Source organism: Ostrea edulis, chromosome 10 (genome assembly GCF_947568905.1).
Source record: "Ostrea edulis chromosome 10, xbOstEdul1.1, whole genome shotgun sequence".
In the NCBI taxonomy this organism is placed as follows: Eukaryota; Metazoa; Mollusca; class Bivalvia; order Ostreida; family Ostreidae; genus Ostrea; species Ostrea edulis.
In genome coordinates, this window is record NC_079173.1 from 10,380,838 (window position 1) to 10,398,106 (window position 17,269).

Below are 17,269 nucleotides of genomic sequence, written 5' to 3' on the forward strand. Positions count from 1 at the left end.
ATTATATATATATATATATATATATATATATATATATATATATATATATATCCAAATTATCTTAGTAACTCAAAGACAATAAGAAGTTGCAATGCTATAGTTAATTTACAAATGTAAATGAAACTGTAATATCAGTCTTGTTATAGTAGATATAAATACATTTTTTCGACCTACTAAAATATACTGGTATATCCAAGGGTCCAACTGTTTGTCCAACTCTCTATTTTGTATTGTTATAGGATTTATGAGATTGATCATTGTTCGTTATCTTCGCCTTTCACTAAAACCTTTATAGAAATTTTTATTCATAATTTCTTTCGATCTTTACCAACATTCTATTCTTAATTTCACCACTGATCTATCGCAAAAAAATCCTACTTTATATGATATATATTTTGATGTGATTATTCTAATTCCAGACAGGCCACTTTTTCGAATGCGCAAAACGAGCGTCTTGTGTTTTCGACCTATATATTCATAATACTCAAAATCGATAATCACAAAACGAATAAATCGCGAATTTCTTATAATTTGATTTATAATGACCTAAGGCATAAAAAAAATTAGAAAAAAGATATTACATTGTAGATTCATGTTATTCATTATTCAAGTAGAACATGTTGCAGTGGTAAACCATGCTGAGCGATGCTAAAGGATCGATGTAAATCCACATTGAAAGATGACACAAGGAACGATTATTTACAAAAGCCTAGGAGCAGCCACCTGTATATATATGCATACGAGTTATTACTCAATAGCTATCTATTTTCTAAACTGAACTATTTCAATCAAAACTTTGTGACTTTTCATATTTTAATGAAGATTATAGTGGGCAGTTATGTCATTCCGTGAGTACATTTTTCTTTACAGAAATTGTGAATACTCTGTATACTAATGATACGTGAAGTAGCTTAGTTAGACTGGTACATGTCGAATAGTTTTAATGAAACAAAACCACCATCCTCTCCATTCAAACATTACCATTATCTTCGAAAAATGCATTAAACAAAACAAACGCCTAACCAGCATTTTACCTGATTTCCTACAATTACTTAGTTTTAATACAGTTACTCATTGCAATAAAGTGATTTAGGAACATCGTAAAATTTTAACACAGCAAAACGCTGCCATTGAACAATACACTGCGCAATGTGCACCAAAATGGCGAATGATCACGTGATGAAAATATGGCGGCGGCCCTAAATGAGGTCAGAAATTCTAAGTTACTGATATTGAAAATCAAACCATCCTAATCAAATACCTTCACTCCTACTCTCGCAGATAAACGTTTTCTTTGTGTTACAGTCATCTGTTAAGAATGTCTGCGCTGTTCGGTTATAGTATATACACAACATATCGCCGGGGCCCGTTCTGGTCACCGTGACTGGGAGTTGAGGATCCAGAGATTTACAATCTTGCGACATGCTCTCGTTGTTGGAAGACCTCAAAAATGCATCAACCCAAACACCTGTCGAATCACTAAACAAAACAAACAAAAAAAAAAAAAAACGTACATTTTTGTAGATGAATTCAACTTTTCTGGAGAATCTTTTGACTATTCAGCATTGTTGTGCATCACTTGTAAATTGGATATGATTACCCTCACGTAGTATACAGGAGCGGATCCAGTACTTTTTGAAAGGGGAGGTATCATTGATTTTTTACTTTCAAAGGGGGGGGGGGGGGTTCCACCCTCAAAATGCGTTATCTTTACTTTTTTAGCATATGATTTTGACGAAAGGGGGTAGTCCAACTCCCGGAACCCCCTCTGGAACCGCCATTGGTATATTAGTAATCATCAGTTTAATGTTGAAGTCAATCTTGCATTTATTGAAATTTCAGTTCATACACAGCTTGTACGCACCTGACCACGGGGTCGTCAAAAAGCCCATTCACCTCCTGAAGAACTAAGTCGATGAGGTACATCTCTGTAAGAGACGAAATCTTTGCTAACGTCCAATCACTACCAGTGCATGCGTCATAAGCGGTGTGCCAAGACGCCTCGGGAAGATGAACTCTGTATCGACATTTAGGGTCCTTGACTGAAAAAATATATATATTGCAATGTTAACAAAGGTTTTGTCTTTACTGAGTGGACTAACTCGACCTTGCAAAACTGGTTTTGATGGAATTTTAAGGGTGAAAAGTTGATATTTTGACTGGTGTTAGAGCTATTCACAATTCGCTAATAACAGGAACATCCTTTGTAAAATTTTGATATGTTCATATAGACAGCGATATGGTGTGTTGTCGATATTAACGTCAGCTCTGTGAGAATTTCTATGTCGTTCTTATTTAGCTCATCAGGACAACTGTCCAGAGAGTTACATGTATTGTGATGACCCTGGTGTCAGCCTTGGTGACAAACTGTAAGGACAAATTTTAACCTGGGCTATATCTTTTGAATCAAGGGGAAGAGTTTTGATATTTCAAATGTAGATGCCTCATGAAGAGACCTTATCTTTGGTACCAAGACTTTCGACCTTGTGACATTGACAAACCTTGGTGTTTGGCCCACTTTTTAAAAACCTTTTGAACTAAGGTGGATATAGCTAGAATAGTGTGAATACCAAATTTGTACTTTTACAACATTTCTAATATCAGAATGAAGAGGTGAAGATAACGAACTGCAATCAATCTCATAACTCCTATAAGGAATACAAAATTAAGAATTGGGCAAGCATGGACCCCTGGATATACCAAAGGTGGGATCATGTGCCTAGGAAGAGTAAGCACCCCATGTCAACCAGTCACACCCGCAGTGAACCCAATATCTTGATCAAGCAAACGGAGTCATCCGTAGTCAAAATCAGTGTGCAAATTGTCTTTACTTTTATCAAAATCTTTATTAAATCTTACCCCGCAAAAACATCGTTCACAGCGTGATGTCATTCTTGGAGGTTTTCTTTTGAATTACAGAAAATGAAATTAATATGTGTGTTTTTATATTTTTTATTTTCATTTGGCAAACAGTGCAATCATTGTCACCATGCAGCTTTCTGTAAGGTACCGTGATGAAAGAAAGAAACAAGACGAAGGAAACATCTTTTAATCTATCTTCCTTCACACCACCTAAGATTACATAATTTCATTTGACCTCAATTGCTCCCCACCCCACCCCCTACCCCTCTCCCCAATTAGAAAAGAAAGAAAAAATATTTTGATCATTTCCCCTTTTTTCAGTAAATCAAGCACGATAGAAAAATAAAAGTATGAGGTTTGGAAAATGATCATTTTTCCATGTAGGAGTTATGTCTCTTTACATTCATAATTCTAAAACTAATTCAATAATACAGAAATGATTTTTAAACGTTTTTTGTGTGAACGTTATTTCAGGAAGCTTAAAGCTATTGCTATACCCAGTTTCTACTCGGCCTGATTTACTGCCCAAACATATGGCCTCACTTTCAAACACTTAACCTCGGGCCTGCAACAATACTGATAGAACTTATCAATAATTCTCATAGATTCTCTAAGCCTGAAAATATTTGTATACTTTTGTTCCCCTCGTATTAACGCATTATTAAAAATGGACAGGAGTGTTGATGATTCAGATAATCAAGGCCCATTTAATTAGTGTTTCCTGCTGCCAACAATTTACTCTTTAAGGTCGATCGTATTTGTTTACAGATAACAACTCGTGATGCTTTTTACTTATCAATGATGGTTATACATATATTTAAACCAATTTCACACTATGTATAATATTACTGCATGTGCACAGGAGCTAAGCCCGTTTTGGGCCCGAACCCTGTGATACCATAAATATAGATGGTATCCCAGGGTCCGGGCCCAAAACGGGCTTAGCCCCTGTGTGCATGTGTTATCATTCTATTGTATGTTTGCGAGAGAGAGAGAGAGAGAGAGAGAGAGAGAGAGAGCATGTAAACCCTGCGTGTTTTTCCATTATCTAGTATATATATTATACACTGTGGGTGCTCCGACGCTTGGAGGGACTGCTTCGTATTACCCTGGACAGGGTTTCACAAAACTATCTTAAGATCTGTCATAAGATAGATCACAAGAATGTCTCAAGATCTGAATTATGATAATCGTAAGACAATGCAGTACTGTTTCACAAAACTATCTTAACTTTAGAAATCTTAAGATAGGTCGTATGACGTTGTTATATTCGTTACATTGTAAAATAACGTCCTTTTGTATGGATGAATTTAAATGTTACATGTATATGAAAGATTACAGTATATGAAAATATAATAGAAAATTGAAATATTACGATTTTAGGCATTTGTAATTATTAAATATATTTATAATAACGCGACCTTACACTTAATTGCATTTCAAAAGTTACACTCGGTTGGTCTACTATTTGATTACAGAAATTATAATACAAAAATGAAAACATTGAATGATATTTTCATAGAAACACTATATCAAAAGTCTGATATCGTGTTTTATGCCTCATTTTATATTTGTGTCACTAATTGGAAATATAAAGAAAAAAGGCAATGGGATTGATGCGTTTGTTACAAGTTAGCAACACCGCACTTGTTTTATTCAACAAAATAACATATTGAATACAAAAATAGTATTCCGTAAACGAGGGTGTGGTTAGGTAGGGAAAACCAAAGACACAGGTAATACTTAAGCAAATTCATAACAAACATTGCATTAATCGAACAAAACGCGTTCGCGTGTTCGACTATACATGTAGTCTGACGCCGGTTGTTTCTTATATTCTGTCATCACGCGGTGTCGTTTTTCTCCTGATTCCACCTCGAGGTAAGTTTTCTATGTTGCCCCTTTCTTTCACACGCTTCAGAAATTTATCAACTGTTCTGCTGTTTATCCCCGTTATTTCCTCAATTTTATAGCTCAAACATTCATCATTTGACATTTGTACAATAATATCTTTCTGCTCTCTTGTCAATTTCTTGCCGTGCGGTGCCATTTTGTTATGCAGAAGATATTTATTTATCAAAGGGGGATAATTCAAAAACTCAATGAAACGAAAGTAGAGAATAAATACAAAAATACCGGGAACACTTTTTTATTCAGGATAACAACGAATGTATCTTGTATCTCGTTCTGTAATACGCAGGACGCATGCGAGAGTTTACAACGTCAGCAATTTTGCGAACTCATTTATGTCTCACTTCTGTACTTGGCGCAAAAGCTTTCCTAAATGAAATAGTACGAAAACTAACAAAAAGATAAAATCGTCAAGAAATAGATTTATTCAACAGTTTTTGTTTATACAAACAATAAATGAATGGTATTCGAATGCGTTTACTTGTGACCACATAGCAGCTACGAAGTCCGTATGCATGTGCTCAGACAAATCGGTGTGAAAAGATTTAAAATGTCTATGAAACTATGTCCAAACTTTTAGGCTGCTGAAATATCAGTATTGTATGACGAGGTGAAGAAAAGAAAATACATTTGCTTTCAAAACAAAACTACAGTTACAATGCTATGAAGTCACTTCTAGAGTCAATGCTGTAAAATCAACAGAAGAAATGAAGAAAATGTGGACATGCATAAACAGCGGAAGTAGAGAAGAGGTGGTTGTGGGATATCCTAAACGAAGATTGAATTGATCATAAAGATCACATGTCGCGGTATACGAAGCTTTTCAATGATGTCCACATTCTCCATGCAGTCTAATAGATTGTTTCTGTCCCAGAAACCATGTTCCCTCCGAATAAGCTGCATGTACCTATCTCTTAGCACAACATAGTTCAGTATAGCCTTAAGACAAATACCTGGATGTCTTAAGATTTCTAACAATCTTAAGATATGACAATTTTGTGAAATAGCTATGATGGATCTTATGACAAATTTTGGTCGTAAGACAAATCTTAGTCGTAAGATAGTTTTGTGAAACTGGCCTCAGGCGCAATAGACTACATTGAACAAAACAGATGTCACGCGGGATGAAATTTTGATATATATTAATCATATAGTATACATTCCCTGAACATGTCCAGTAATATTATTATGAACAGTACATGTTACAGTGTACAAGTCATTTCTATTGAGATATGCATAACGGCGATATCACTTAGAATATGCCAATATAAAGACACCGTAATTATAATTGATTTTAATCAACTTCGAAGCTTATTAAATCTAATCCACACAAGGGAAGGTTTGCATTTTGAAATTTTGATATGTTTGATCATCCAAGACGCCCGTTTTCCAAAGGAAATCAATAACGTAAAACTCGTGCAGTGTAGCATTTGTTTAACATTACAATATAGGATGTTGCAATCAATTAATCTTATTTTCAATCTGATCCTATGTATTTAAGAATTATCACATGAAATTCGGAATATCAATTTTGATAACAAAGGACTGATTTGGCATTGTTTGCCGTGATTGATTTTAAACTTCCGATTTCGAATCGCAGTTCCGGAGGGAGTCTGAGAACTTTCTGACTGGTATAACTGAACACAGCCAGGGAAATGTATTTAGTTTTTCGGTACCAAGGTCCACGCGGAAAATATATTAGCGAGGTTAAACCGATGTTATGGGGGAAAGTCAGTTTGGTGCCCAGGGGCTCGGTTGTCAGATATTAAAGTTTTGTATTATTTGTTGCCTATTGATAAATTATATACATTTGTAAATAATATCCACCACCAAAATCCGCTTCAGTTTTTCATCGTTTTAAAAAGAGTGTATCACACATTTGAAAAACACCCCTGTGTTGTCATCTATAAAGATAAAAAGTAATGGGTTTAAAACAGAGAAAAATCATAAAACATTGGGTAATTTCTGCTAATAAAAGCAGACAAATACAAGATGTACATGGTCGCAAACTGCATGCTAAGGATTGATTTATTGACATATAGATAATACGCCGTAAGATGCTTCATGTGTTGATTAATATATGATGGAGCAAAAGAGAGTTTCAGTTTTGAACTTTTATTTGGACTAGTGATTAGATGTTGTAGATTTAAAATGAATTTCACAAGCTTACAAGTCCCTTGTCCAAAGAAAATTAAGAGATTCTTATTTTGTTGGATTGAATTTTATTTCTTGGAAACAAAATTAATTTCTTTGGAACGAATTTTATTTCATGGGAACGAAATTACTTTTTTGGAACGAATTCCATTTTGTGGGAACGAATTTTATTTTGTGGGAATAAATTTTTCTTCGAGGGAACGAATTCCATTTCGTGGGAACGATTTTTTTTTTTTTTTTTTTTTTTTTTTTTCATTTTTCAACTTGTCCTGTTCCAGTCACTGTAGCCAACAACTACCTGAATCTTGTAGGCATTTTATATCAGATAGTCATATCATGCATCAAATCACAGCGAAATTTGGACTTCAAAATCTCTTATTTGCGAACAAAACACACTTTTATCATTCCGAAGAAAAAAACGACCAAAAAATTCATACAAAATAATTGAAAGCTTGTGTCACTCTTTTGATGGTGAAAACATGATTCCTATGAGGTGTTTTAACGAGCCATTAATTAAACTTTGGTGTAATGAGCCACCTTAAGGGAGTTCCATCCTCATAGGGTTTATAAAAATTAATGGTTCAAAGTAGAAAATTGGTATTGATTTCCACTTAATATAGGTTGATTTAATCAATAACCGAAGAAAATATACATGTTGCCAGATTATACAAAAGCAAAAGTTTATATCATCATCCATCTTCACAAGTCATGGGTTATTGATTCGTTACCTCGCACTAACACTTGACACCAGTCACCATTCAAAACATAGGTTAGGGACAGAGGATGACGCGATAAGCTAAAATTAAATCATCCATTGAGATTCATTGTTTAAAATGCAAATTTGATAAGAGCAAAAACAGTAAGTAAACAATGGTCTTCGTGGGATTACTTTTCTCAGCATCATGAACATTGCGTGTGGATTTTATATGTAACGTAATTAATAATTCATATTTTCGTCCCTTAAATATAGTGGCTATTTATTAATCTATTTCAATTTTAAATAACTTGTTCAATTTGTTGAAACACAATCGACAAACATACTTGAAAAATCCATCGTTTTCATGCGGCTAGTATTCTAGACCTTCGTCTAATTGTTTCTTTAAAAAAAAAAATTTCCAAAAATCAATCGACGGTCACAAAATTCTACAACATGTTGCAGATGCCGCGACATGTGTGTTTAGTTTCAGTTATTTTAGACCGACTATAAAAGCCGTTGTCTGATTGTATCCACCCTACAGGCTGAAAACCAATCATATGCTCCGTCTTGAGCCCATGACTGGTGTCAAGGGTTAGTACGAGGTAACAAATCAATAACCCTTGACTTGTGAAGATGATCGTCATAAGAAAATCGCACATTTTCATTGAGTAGCATGATAAAAATACATAAAAACTGGTGAAAATGACAATGATTTAATTTCAACAGTTTCAAAAAAACCAACTGTTTTATAAATATATATGAATTATTTGTGGATATCAAGAAAATCGTTTGATATTAAACATACAATAGAGAAATACCAGTAGGCCCTATAGGAGTTATTCATTTTCGTAATGCATGTATAGACAATTGATTATTCATAGAAAATTTAAACCTTTTCAATATCAAATTCTTTACGAGATTTTTCATAATATCCATTGAATAAAACTCCCCCTAAAGACATAATTCTATCAAGCACAAATTTTAATGAAATAAAGATTTCGCAAAACTTAGGACGTCACACGAGGGTGGAATTGCTTTTTAAAGGTAAAACAGTCCCCCACCACACTTCGAACTTGATACATCCCCGGGAGCTGTAATGTCACGTGATTATTTCACGTGTTGAAAGTAGGGCATCTCGTATCTTTAGAGAGTATAAATGTCTAAGCATTTCTTTCTCTCTCACCCGATATGCACCCGAAAACTACTATTTTCAATTCAATAGAAAAGACTAGCATCAGCAGATATTTCTGGTGCTATATTAGCAAATACCTTAAGGACAGTTGTAAAACAGACACAGAATATAGATAGAATGTATATGCACATCATATCAGCAGAATGTGTCGGGCAGCATGGAACGAACAGTAACCTTGAATGCCATTCTACAAGAAAAGGGGGATACCCTGAAATTGCAGTTGACCTGATAACCTCAGACTGTTTCTTGAGTCTTAGAAAAGAAGTAAGCAACTTACTTGTTATAGTTATAAAGTATGGCCCATAAAAGACACAGGTTTCATAGAGGCGTCTTGTTAATAATGATCTCTTTTTTTTTAACAGAAAGTCATCCTTGTAGGAACCAATATAAGCCACCAATAACCATACGGAGATCAAAACTGAATAGAAATAACACTACTTTATAGCAATGATAACCGATTAGGTGGGGCTGAACAGATGAATTGCAAAATATTGTTAGCCGTCCATTCAATCATACCATTTTCCAATGTTTATCAAGTGCATGATTAAATTTCTAATCAAGCCTCAATTTATTTAATGAACAAGTTATCAAATTTACTGGAAATGCATTCTGACTGAATTGAGTATTTTGAATTTCGCATTTAGAATAATAATTTAAGGCTTCCTTAGAATACTTCGGAAAAAAAAACAAAACTTTATTTTGAGCAATTTCAATGTGTTCACGCTCACATATTGAACACTATTTTACACGATTTATTCAATACAAACAAACGAGTGAAGTAATAAAATAATAAAACCACAGTATCCCTACAGGAAAAGAGATAAATAATGGAAATAAAATTGTTCTGAATCGCGATCCTTTTAGGGATAGGATGTTGTGTCTGCTATTTGACTAAAGATTAACAAGCGTCATGAAGCGTGTTTAATTTCCACGCCATTCGCTGGGGATTCTCATCTTTATAAAATGAAAGGCAGTGTATTTCGATTGTTTCTCTATTGTTTGATGTTAACGTTGCATGTTGCTATGCACATTTATAAATGAATGATTTATAGAAACCGTTTTGAATTGATATCACATAACATTAAAAGTTCTTTTTTTTTTATTTAAATAATTAAAACACGCACAAGCCAAACAGAACTTTTTTTTTTATTCTCTTGACAATTATTAATGAGAAATTGCTGATGGAAGATGGAGTAATAATCCTAGAAGTCAACCTTTCTGTTATTTATGTAATCGAAACAAAGTGGGAGACGAATATCATTACATTTTTGAGTGTACACAACATAATTTAACAAATGCCAGAAAAGCTTTATTGTCTAAAAAATTAACAAAGAATCCAAATATTTTAAAATTCCACAAACTATTTACATCAACAAATCTTGCACTACTGAAAAGTTTATGTAAATTTCTATTCGTTGTAAAGAAAAATGTGGACCTTACATATCTTTAAAAATTTCATTAGGATAAAACTTTGTCTCGTGGTAATGTTCATTGGTTGAATCAATCTTTCTCCACTTTATACTTGTACATAGTAATATAAGAATATATATTCCTTTACAATTGTATATGCAGTATTCTGTATTTTCCAACCTCCTCTCTGTAAAGTATGACTGTACATTTATGAGAATACAGCATTGATTTATTGAGAAACATGTACTTGTGCATGTGCAAAGTGACTTTTTTGTCGACGGAAAAGCCTGAGTGATGTTCCTACTGCCACCGGTGAAAACAAATTCTTGCATAAAAAAGACTTGAATAATAAATAATGATCGCGAAAGTTGTGTCTCGTGAATAATTACATCTTTGTATCTTTGCGAAAAATAGGGACTCAAGAATAAAAAGTGAATTACAGTATATCAACTATGGAATATGGGGATAATGTCTGCTCGACATATTTGATTTCTGATGGAGAGGGGCTGGCATTTTCTCTGAGATCAAAATATTCGTTTTTTTAAATCTTCCCAAATTGATCTATTCATTTCCTATTAGGGAAGGACGCAATATTTCTAAATCAATATCAAATCTCCTGAACATTGCAACGTTACAGAAAATTTTAATAATAACAAAATTTCTCTCTGTTCTCGGAAAATACACCCTATTAACGTTAATGTTTGGTAATGATGTGGATTTCTTTTCTGACGCAAGAATTTACAGTGGGGTCATGATTTCACATAATGATGTAGAATTAAACTACCAACAAGAATTTCAAGAATTTTATAATTTTGGACTTTGTTCCCAACGTTGTAAATTTCTTTTATGTATAAAAGTATAACATATTGTAAGTAAAAGTGGCTATATCCTCGCAGATCAGCAGTTTCATGAACGTAAATGCATCATAACCATGGCTATAAAGATTGTATAGAAACAAAAATATGTTGTTAAATAAGGGGAGGTGACTGCCGGGCCACGTATATCCCCTTCTCTGTCCCCTGCATTTTTAATGTGTTATTAAAGGTAGCAGTCACATATTTGAATACTTAAAAAGACTGGATATTATTGAATGCCTCATCTAAAATATTCATTAAAGGAGAGAACTCGCATTACTTTAAATTTAAAACCGCTAACATTGATAATACCGTTTTGGGGTGGGTGGGGCTGAAAGGGTAGGGCACAGAGCCCGGCTGGCAAACACCTCTGGTTTTTATTAGCATCATTTCACTACTGTCGTATGTTGGTTGTTACGTTATATCTTTGCAGTGGTCTGTTGTTTGAGAACTCCATTAAACCGGTGAACACACACGCATAAAAAGCACAGAGTGGGCACCGCTTTTTATGTGTTTAGAACAATAGACGAGAATGGGTGCATGGTAGACTGGGGGTCAGATTATCGGAGGGATCGATCAGTTTAAAGCCTCACAGATATAATAAATTGATACAGAAGGACTAAATTCTTTTCAAATATTGAATGAAAATTTGAAGCGTGTTAAAATTTACTGAAGCGACTCGCAGTTAATGCATTGGAATATCGTTAAAATAGTAGTCGTTGTTTTCGTTAAACAATAGATGACAATAAATGCCATTCAGATCAAAGGCTTGACGATCTGAATACGATTTCCCTGGTCATTAATAATTAAGTGATCATCTCAGTAAGTGATTCAAAATCATGGTAGAGGAGTAGATCTTCCCCAGGATGAAATAACAGCTGTTTTGGCGAAACAAATGCCATAAATGTGAGCCAGACCTACTGTGATTTTGCCTTGGGAATGACCTTCAGTTGACCTAATGAACTTTGACCTTGACACATAACCTGTAAAAGTAGATTAATATTCCCCTTACCATAATAATTTTTACGTGTGTCTTTAAAGTTATGGCCGAAGTTGGAGTCATGGAAAGTTTTTAAGGGGGGGGGGGGGGGGGGGGGGGGGGGGGGCAGATCATCAATCCAAAACTGTCACCCCCATTCAGTTACATGTATGTTTTTTGGACAAGTCAAAAATTCCGAAATAGATCTCTGGACCATATTTCTGTGAGTCTGACACCCCGACATACACTTATAAGGTCTTCTGTATCAGCAGCATAAAATTTATGATACTATAACCATTTTTGTGTTTTATATGTTTAAAACTGCAAGTAGAAAACTAGATTTAGTGTAAATAAGAAATTCGTTTACGTTCGCTGCTCACAGGGATGATTAGTTGATTGACAATATTGCCTAGATTTTAGACAATTGGCATTTGTGTGTAGATTATGGTCAATAGATATTTTGCCTACTTTATTATATTAGACGTCACATTTTTCCCTAGACTGTAGTGAATATATATATTTTTGTTCACTTTATGGTCAATACCCGCGCTTGTCTAGATTATAGACAATAGATTTTATTCCTAATTTGTAGATTATATTCAGTTGATGTTTCTGTCTAGATTAATATCAATAGACGTGCTTATATTATGAGCAATATATATTTTTGCCAAGATTATGATCAATAGACATTTATGCCTAGATTATTGTCAGTAGACCATTTTTAATTAGATTATGGTCAATTTCAATACATTTTACCTATATTACGATGAATAGAATGTTTGTCTTGTTTATATTGTATAGACATTTTTTTTCCTAAATATATGGTCAATAAACATTCTACCTAGATTATGGTCAACAGACATTTTTGCTTACATGTACATTATTATAGTTAATGTAATACCTAGGTAAAATAGACATTTGTCTAGATTATCGTCAATGAACATCTTGCCTAAATTGTAAAGCGTTTCGAGTTATAACGAAAGTTTGTGGGTGGGTGGTTGCGTTTGTGCGTGCGTGGAGTACACACAATTTGTTTCTAGTTGGAATATAAAGAACATATATATGACAGTTCTCTGTAACCAACACCCCCACCCCCATCATATTACATTGTCGCCTTTGTGTTTTGGTCCACAAATCAGGGACTTAACATTGTACAGAAATTTTGCGTTATATAACCGGTCAAAACCGGTTTGGAGTAAGACTAATCCAGTTGTTGCCAGTCTGTCAATTTCACGCATGTGTACAGGGTAATTAAGCAATGACTTCATTTCATTGAGATAATGTAAACATGTAAGCAATACGGATGTTTGCATGTAATACCGGGTAATGCAAAATGTTCTCATGTAAACACCAAGCGAAAAGGGTTTTTTCCAGTAAACTCGTGCCTAACATGTCATTCAGAACTAATGAAGTGAGGCACGCTAATTAAAGGAAGGATATTCATGCTGCTTCTCGGGGAAAGAAATTTTAAAATAATCTATTTGACAATGATATATCTTAAATATTCGTCGATGAATAATGTGCAGATATCCTAATTTGATGACATGTTTTGGTGGATTTTATTTTTTGGTTTTTTTTTTTGGTTTTTTTTTTTTTTGGTTTTTTTTTTTTTTTTTTTTTTTTGGTTTTTATCCCCCCAAATGAATCTCCCAGAGACAAAAGATCTTATTTGCCATTGAGGTGGATAAATGCCAATAATCCAAAAATCTGAATGCACACTTTTGACAGTAAAACCGCCATGGCTGTGAAGTCCTATTCCAAAAATAAAGTCCCACGCTGTACAGAGCTGCACACACGTTTTGGGATGGTGTGAATAAAGCATACTTAGATATACCGCAGTCCTAGACTTACCTTGTAAACTGTACACCGGGGCTGGGCCAATCGTACACACGATAAACCAGACAGATGTCAAATACTTCATCTGAAAAATCAATAATTTGAAACCTGAAAGTTCGTCAACATTTATCACAAATTGAGTTTTACTGCACCAAGGTATTGCTTAAATGTCATCATTGAATATACTCAAATATTATCCAGAAAATGCACTGTAGACACTCGGGTCAATGAGAGAGTAAATGCTATTATGAGGTTCAGTTAGAAATCAAGGGCATTTTCAAAAATCAAATACATGTACTCCACACCATTGACATCAACTTTAATATCGCAGATTACCAATAAACAAAATCGATTTGGGTTTTTTTTCCTCATTTTTTTAAATGATTTATTTGTTTTAGGATTGTTACTTTTTTTTTTAGGGTTGTTACTTTGTTTCTTAATTAGTCACTTCACAGATATTTTTTCGGGGAGGGGGGGGGGGTACATATAATTTACATCCTTCCAAGAATTTTTGAAGAATACGTTTCACATATCGATACAGTACCAGCTAGACGTTGAAGTGCCATCCCCACACACGCACGCTCGCAAGCATACATACACACACATATTATGAAACACAATTTCGCTTGATTGGCTCCATAGAAAAAAGTACAAATCAAAATTTAACTCTTTTATGTACAGTGTATAGAAATCCCTAAATGTTTTTAATTCTTAACTATGCTATATGTAGGTTCGTTTTGTCATTGAACCGCGATGGGTCTTTCGTTCACACATTGCAACACCCGGTTTCGGTTTTACATGTAATGGTCGCTCCGAATCATGCTACTTCACTTTCTAACGCCAAGCGCTTGCCCAAGGAATAATCAATATTTTATTCTGACTACGGTCTGTCGCGGTCGGGACTCGAACCTGGACAAGGGGGTGAGAACAGGAGGAAGTTGGAACGAAAATGCGAGCACGAGAGAGAGAGACAGAGATGCAGAGAGAGACAGAGAGAGAGGGGGGAGAGAGAGAGGGGGGGGGGGGCAAGAATGTAAGAAATAAGTGTCCGTGGTCTCGACGAAAGTCCTCTAATTCTGAGTTACTATATACAGTTTGGAGAATTTTAAAACGGAAAGGAATTTTTCAACTCTTTTTAAAATCCAAAATTAAATCATCTGAGCATTTAATTAAGGTACATACATTATCACTTAGTATAATGCGTTTCCATCGCGATTTAATTGAAATACTTCTTTTGATGTGTTACTGTTGGTGTACATGTACAGTGTCGTTCTAGACACAAAACCTAAGTTTTACGTAAAGGGAATGGTAGAAAGTCGTCATCCACAGCTGTACCAGTGAAGCAGCTATGTCAAAACATTTATATTTTTATACACGTTCGAACCGAGTTTTCTACATATCAATCCCAGACATACCTGTCGTGTGAAAATATTTGGCTTTATTTCATGAACAGAATCACAACTGTCAACGGGTTTGACTTCAATGAATAATGAAAATTATATTCAACCATGCCAAAATTGTACCTAATCTCGATTATCTTACAGTGGTTTTATCTTGCAACTAATTCGACATGACTGTACATGTATTTCTCACATTATCACCAGTGTGAGATCGACTTTGCCCATGCGAGACAGCCATGTGAGATTTTTCTGTCTTACATTGTGTATTACTATTTAAAACGTAAACAAAAATCGTCTGCAAAAAATAAATAGGCCTAATAAATCATGGAGGGTGCAAATGGTACTAGTACTAGATTTAAACGTGTGGAAACATCTACTTTCATTGAGGTTAATGAAAATTCCAATACACTACGAAAAACAATGGGTCATTTGAACATTTTACGTGAGTATTTTGAACTGAAAGGGGAGTCAAGAGAAATTCATGATATTCCCCCCATTGAGCTGGACCCTCTGTTGGCAAACTTTATTGTGAGCGTTAGAACCAAATCGGGTGAAGAATATGAGCCCTCAACTCTAAGAGGGATGTTAGGGAGTTTTGAAAGGCACTTGAAACGTCACCGTTAATTACTAGCTTCGAATTTGCTCAGTGCAGAGAAGCCCTCAAGGCAAAACAAAAAGATTTAAAAGCACAGGGACGTGGAAATAAACCTCGAAGATCTGACTCTTTAACACCTGACGAAATTGAAAAACTCTACACAACTGAACAATTAGGAAAAACTACACCAACATCTTTGATAAACACTTTGTGGTTTAACAACACATTGTATTTTGGCATGCGAGGGGGGACCGAACATCATAAAATGAAATGGGGTGATGTTGTTTTAAAAAGAGATGAGGGATTTCAACTTGACTATCTAGAATATCATGAGAGGGCCACCAAGACTAGAACGGGTGTTGATGTCACTGATAGCCGAGCTTGCCCTCCTCGCATGTATGCAACCCCTGATGACCCTGAAAAATGTCCGGTATCTATCTACATTGTGTACAAATCTAAACGCCCCGAGGGATACTCCAAACAAGAAGACCCATTCTACATTTCCGTTGTAACTAACGAGAAACGCCCAAGGATGGAAGACCGATGGTTTATATCTAGTCCTATCGGCGTCAATAAACTCAATGACCTTATGAAAAGAATGTCAAAAAATGCTGGCCTACCTGATAATAAGAAAATCACCAACACAAGTGTCCGTAAAACCCTCGTCCAGAGAATGACGGATTCGAATGTCCCTGACACATTGCAAGTGTATGTAACGGGCCACAAAAACATTCAATCGTTGAACAATTACCGCACAATAAATGATTCACAGAAATTCGCAATCAGCAACATTTTATCCAAATCCTCATCCAATACTTCTTCTCTGGTTCCAATCCCAAACTCTTCTACACAAAACAGCTCTCGTTTCGAAACAGCATCAGCAGCCAGGGCCCTACCTAGCTCCACAATATCCCAGCCAACCTTCGACTTGGGCACACCGTTTTCAGAAAATACCGCCATTCAAACTCAAACAAACCAGGTCGCACACCAATTTACATCAACGAGTGCTCAGCATTCCATGGGGTCGATATTTAGCGGTGGACAAATTTATGGCAATGTAACCATCAATATAACGAACAACACCTATCAATCCAGGAAACGAATCCGTGTGATTGAATCGGACTCAGACTAAAACATCTTGCATAAACAGACATGACTACGTCACACAAAGGAATGTGAATGACCTACATTATGTACACTCTAAAAATGGTGTTTAGATCCTAAACACAAAGTTAAACACATTTCTTGTGTACAGTTTTGAACGCGTTCTAAATCTAAACATGTTTAACCCTTATTATGTTTAGGTTTTGAACATGTTTACCCTTATTGTGTTTAGGTTTTGAACACGTTTACCTCTTTTGTGTTTAGGTTTTGAACAT

General features: G+C 34.9%; 1 protein-coding gene across 3 annotated transcripts in view; it reads right to left on the bottom strand.

Annotated features, from left to right (window-relative positions):
- The window catches only part of LOC125666362 (uncharacterized), a 45,370-nt gene that overhangs the window by 8,733 nt on the left and 19,368 nt on the right, over positions 1-17,269 (bottom strand). For 2 of the 3 annotated variants that reach the window (XM_056151898.1, XM_056151899.1), the window contains exons 2-4: positions 13,911-13,980; positions 1,865-2,042; positions 1,262-1,479 (exon numbers count right to left, since the gene is read on the bottom strand). In XM_056151898.1, the coding sequence (XP_056007873.1) occupies positions 1,262-1,479; positions 1,865-2,042; positions 13,911-13,980 (466 nt within the window). Of the gene's footprint in view, positions 1-1,261; positions 1,480-1,864; positions 2,043-13,910; positions 13,981-16,510; positions 17,046-17,269 lie in introns of those variants that run through there. The other variant, XM_056151901.1, reaches the window with a different exon arrangement.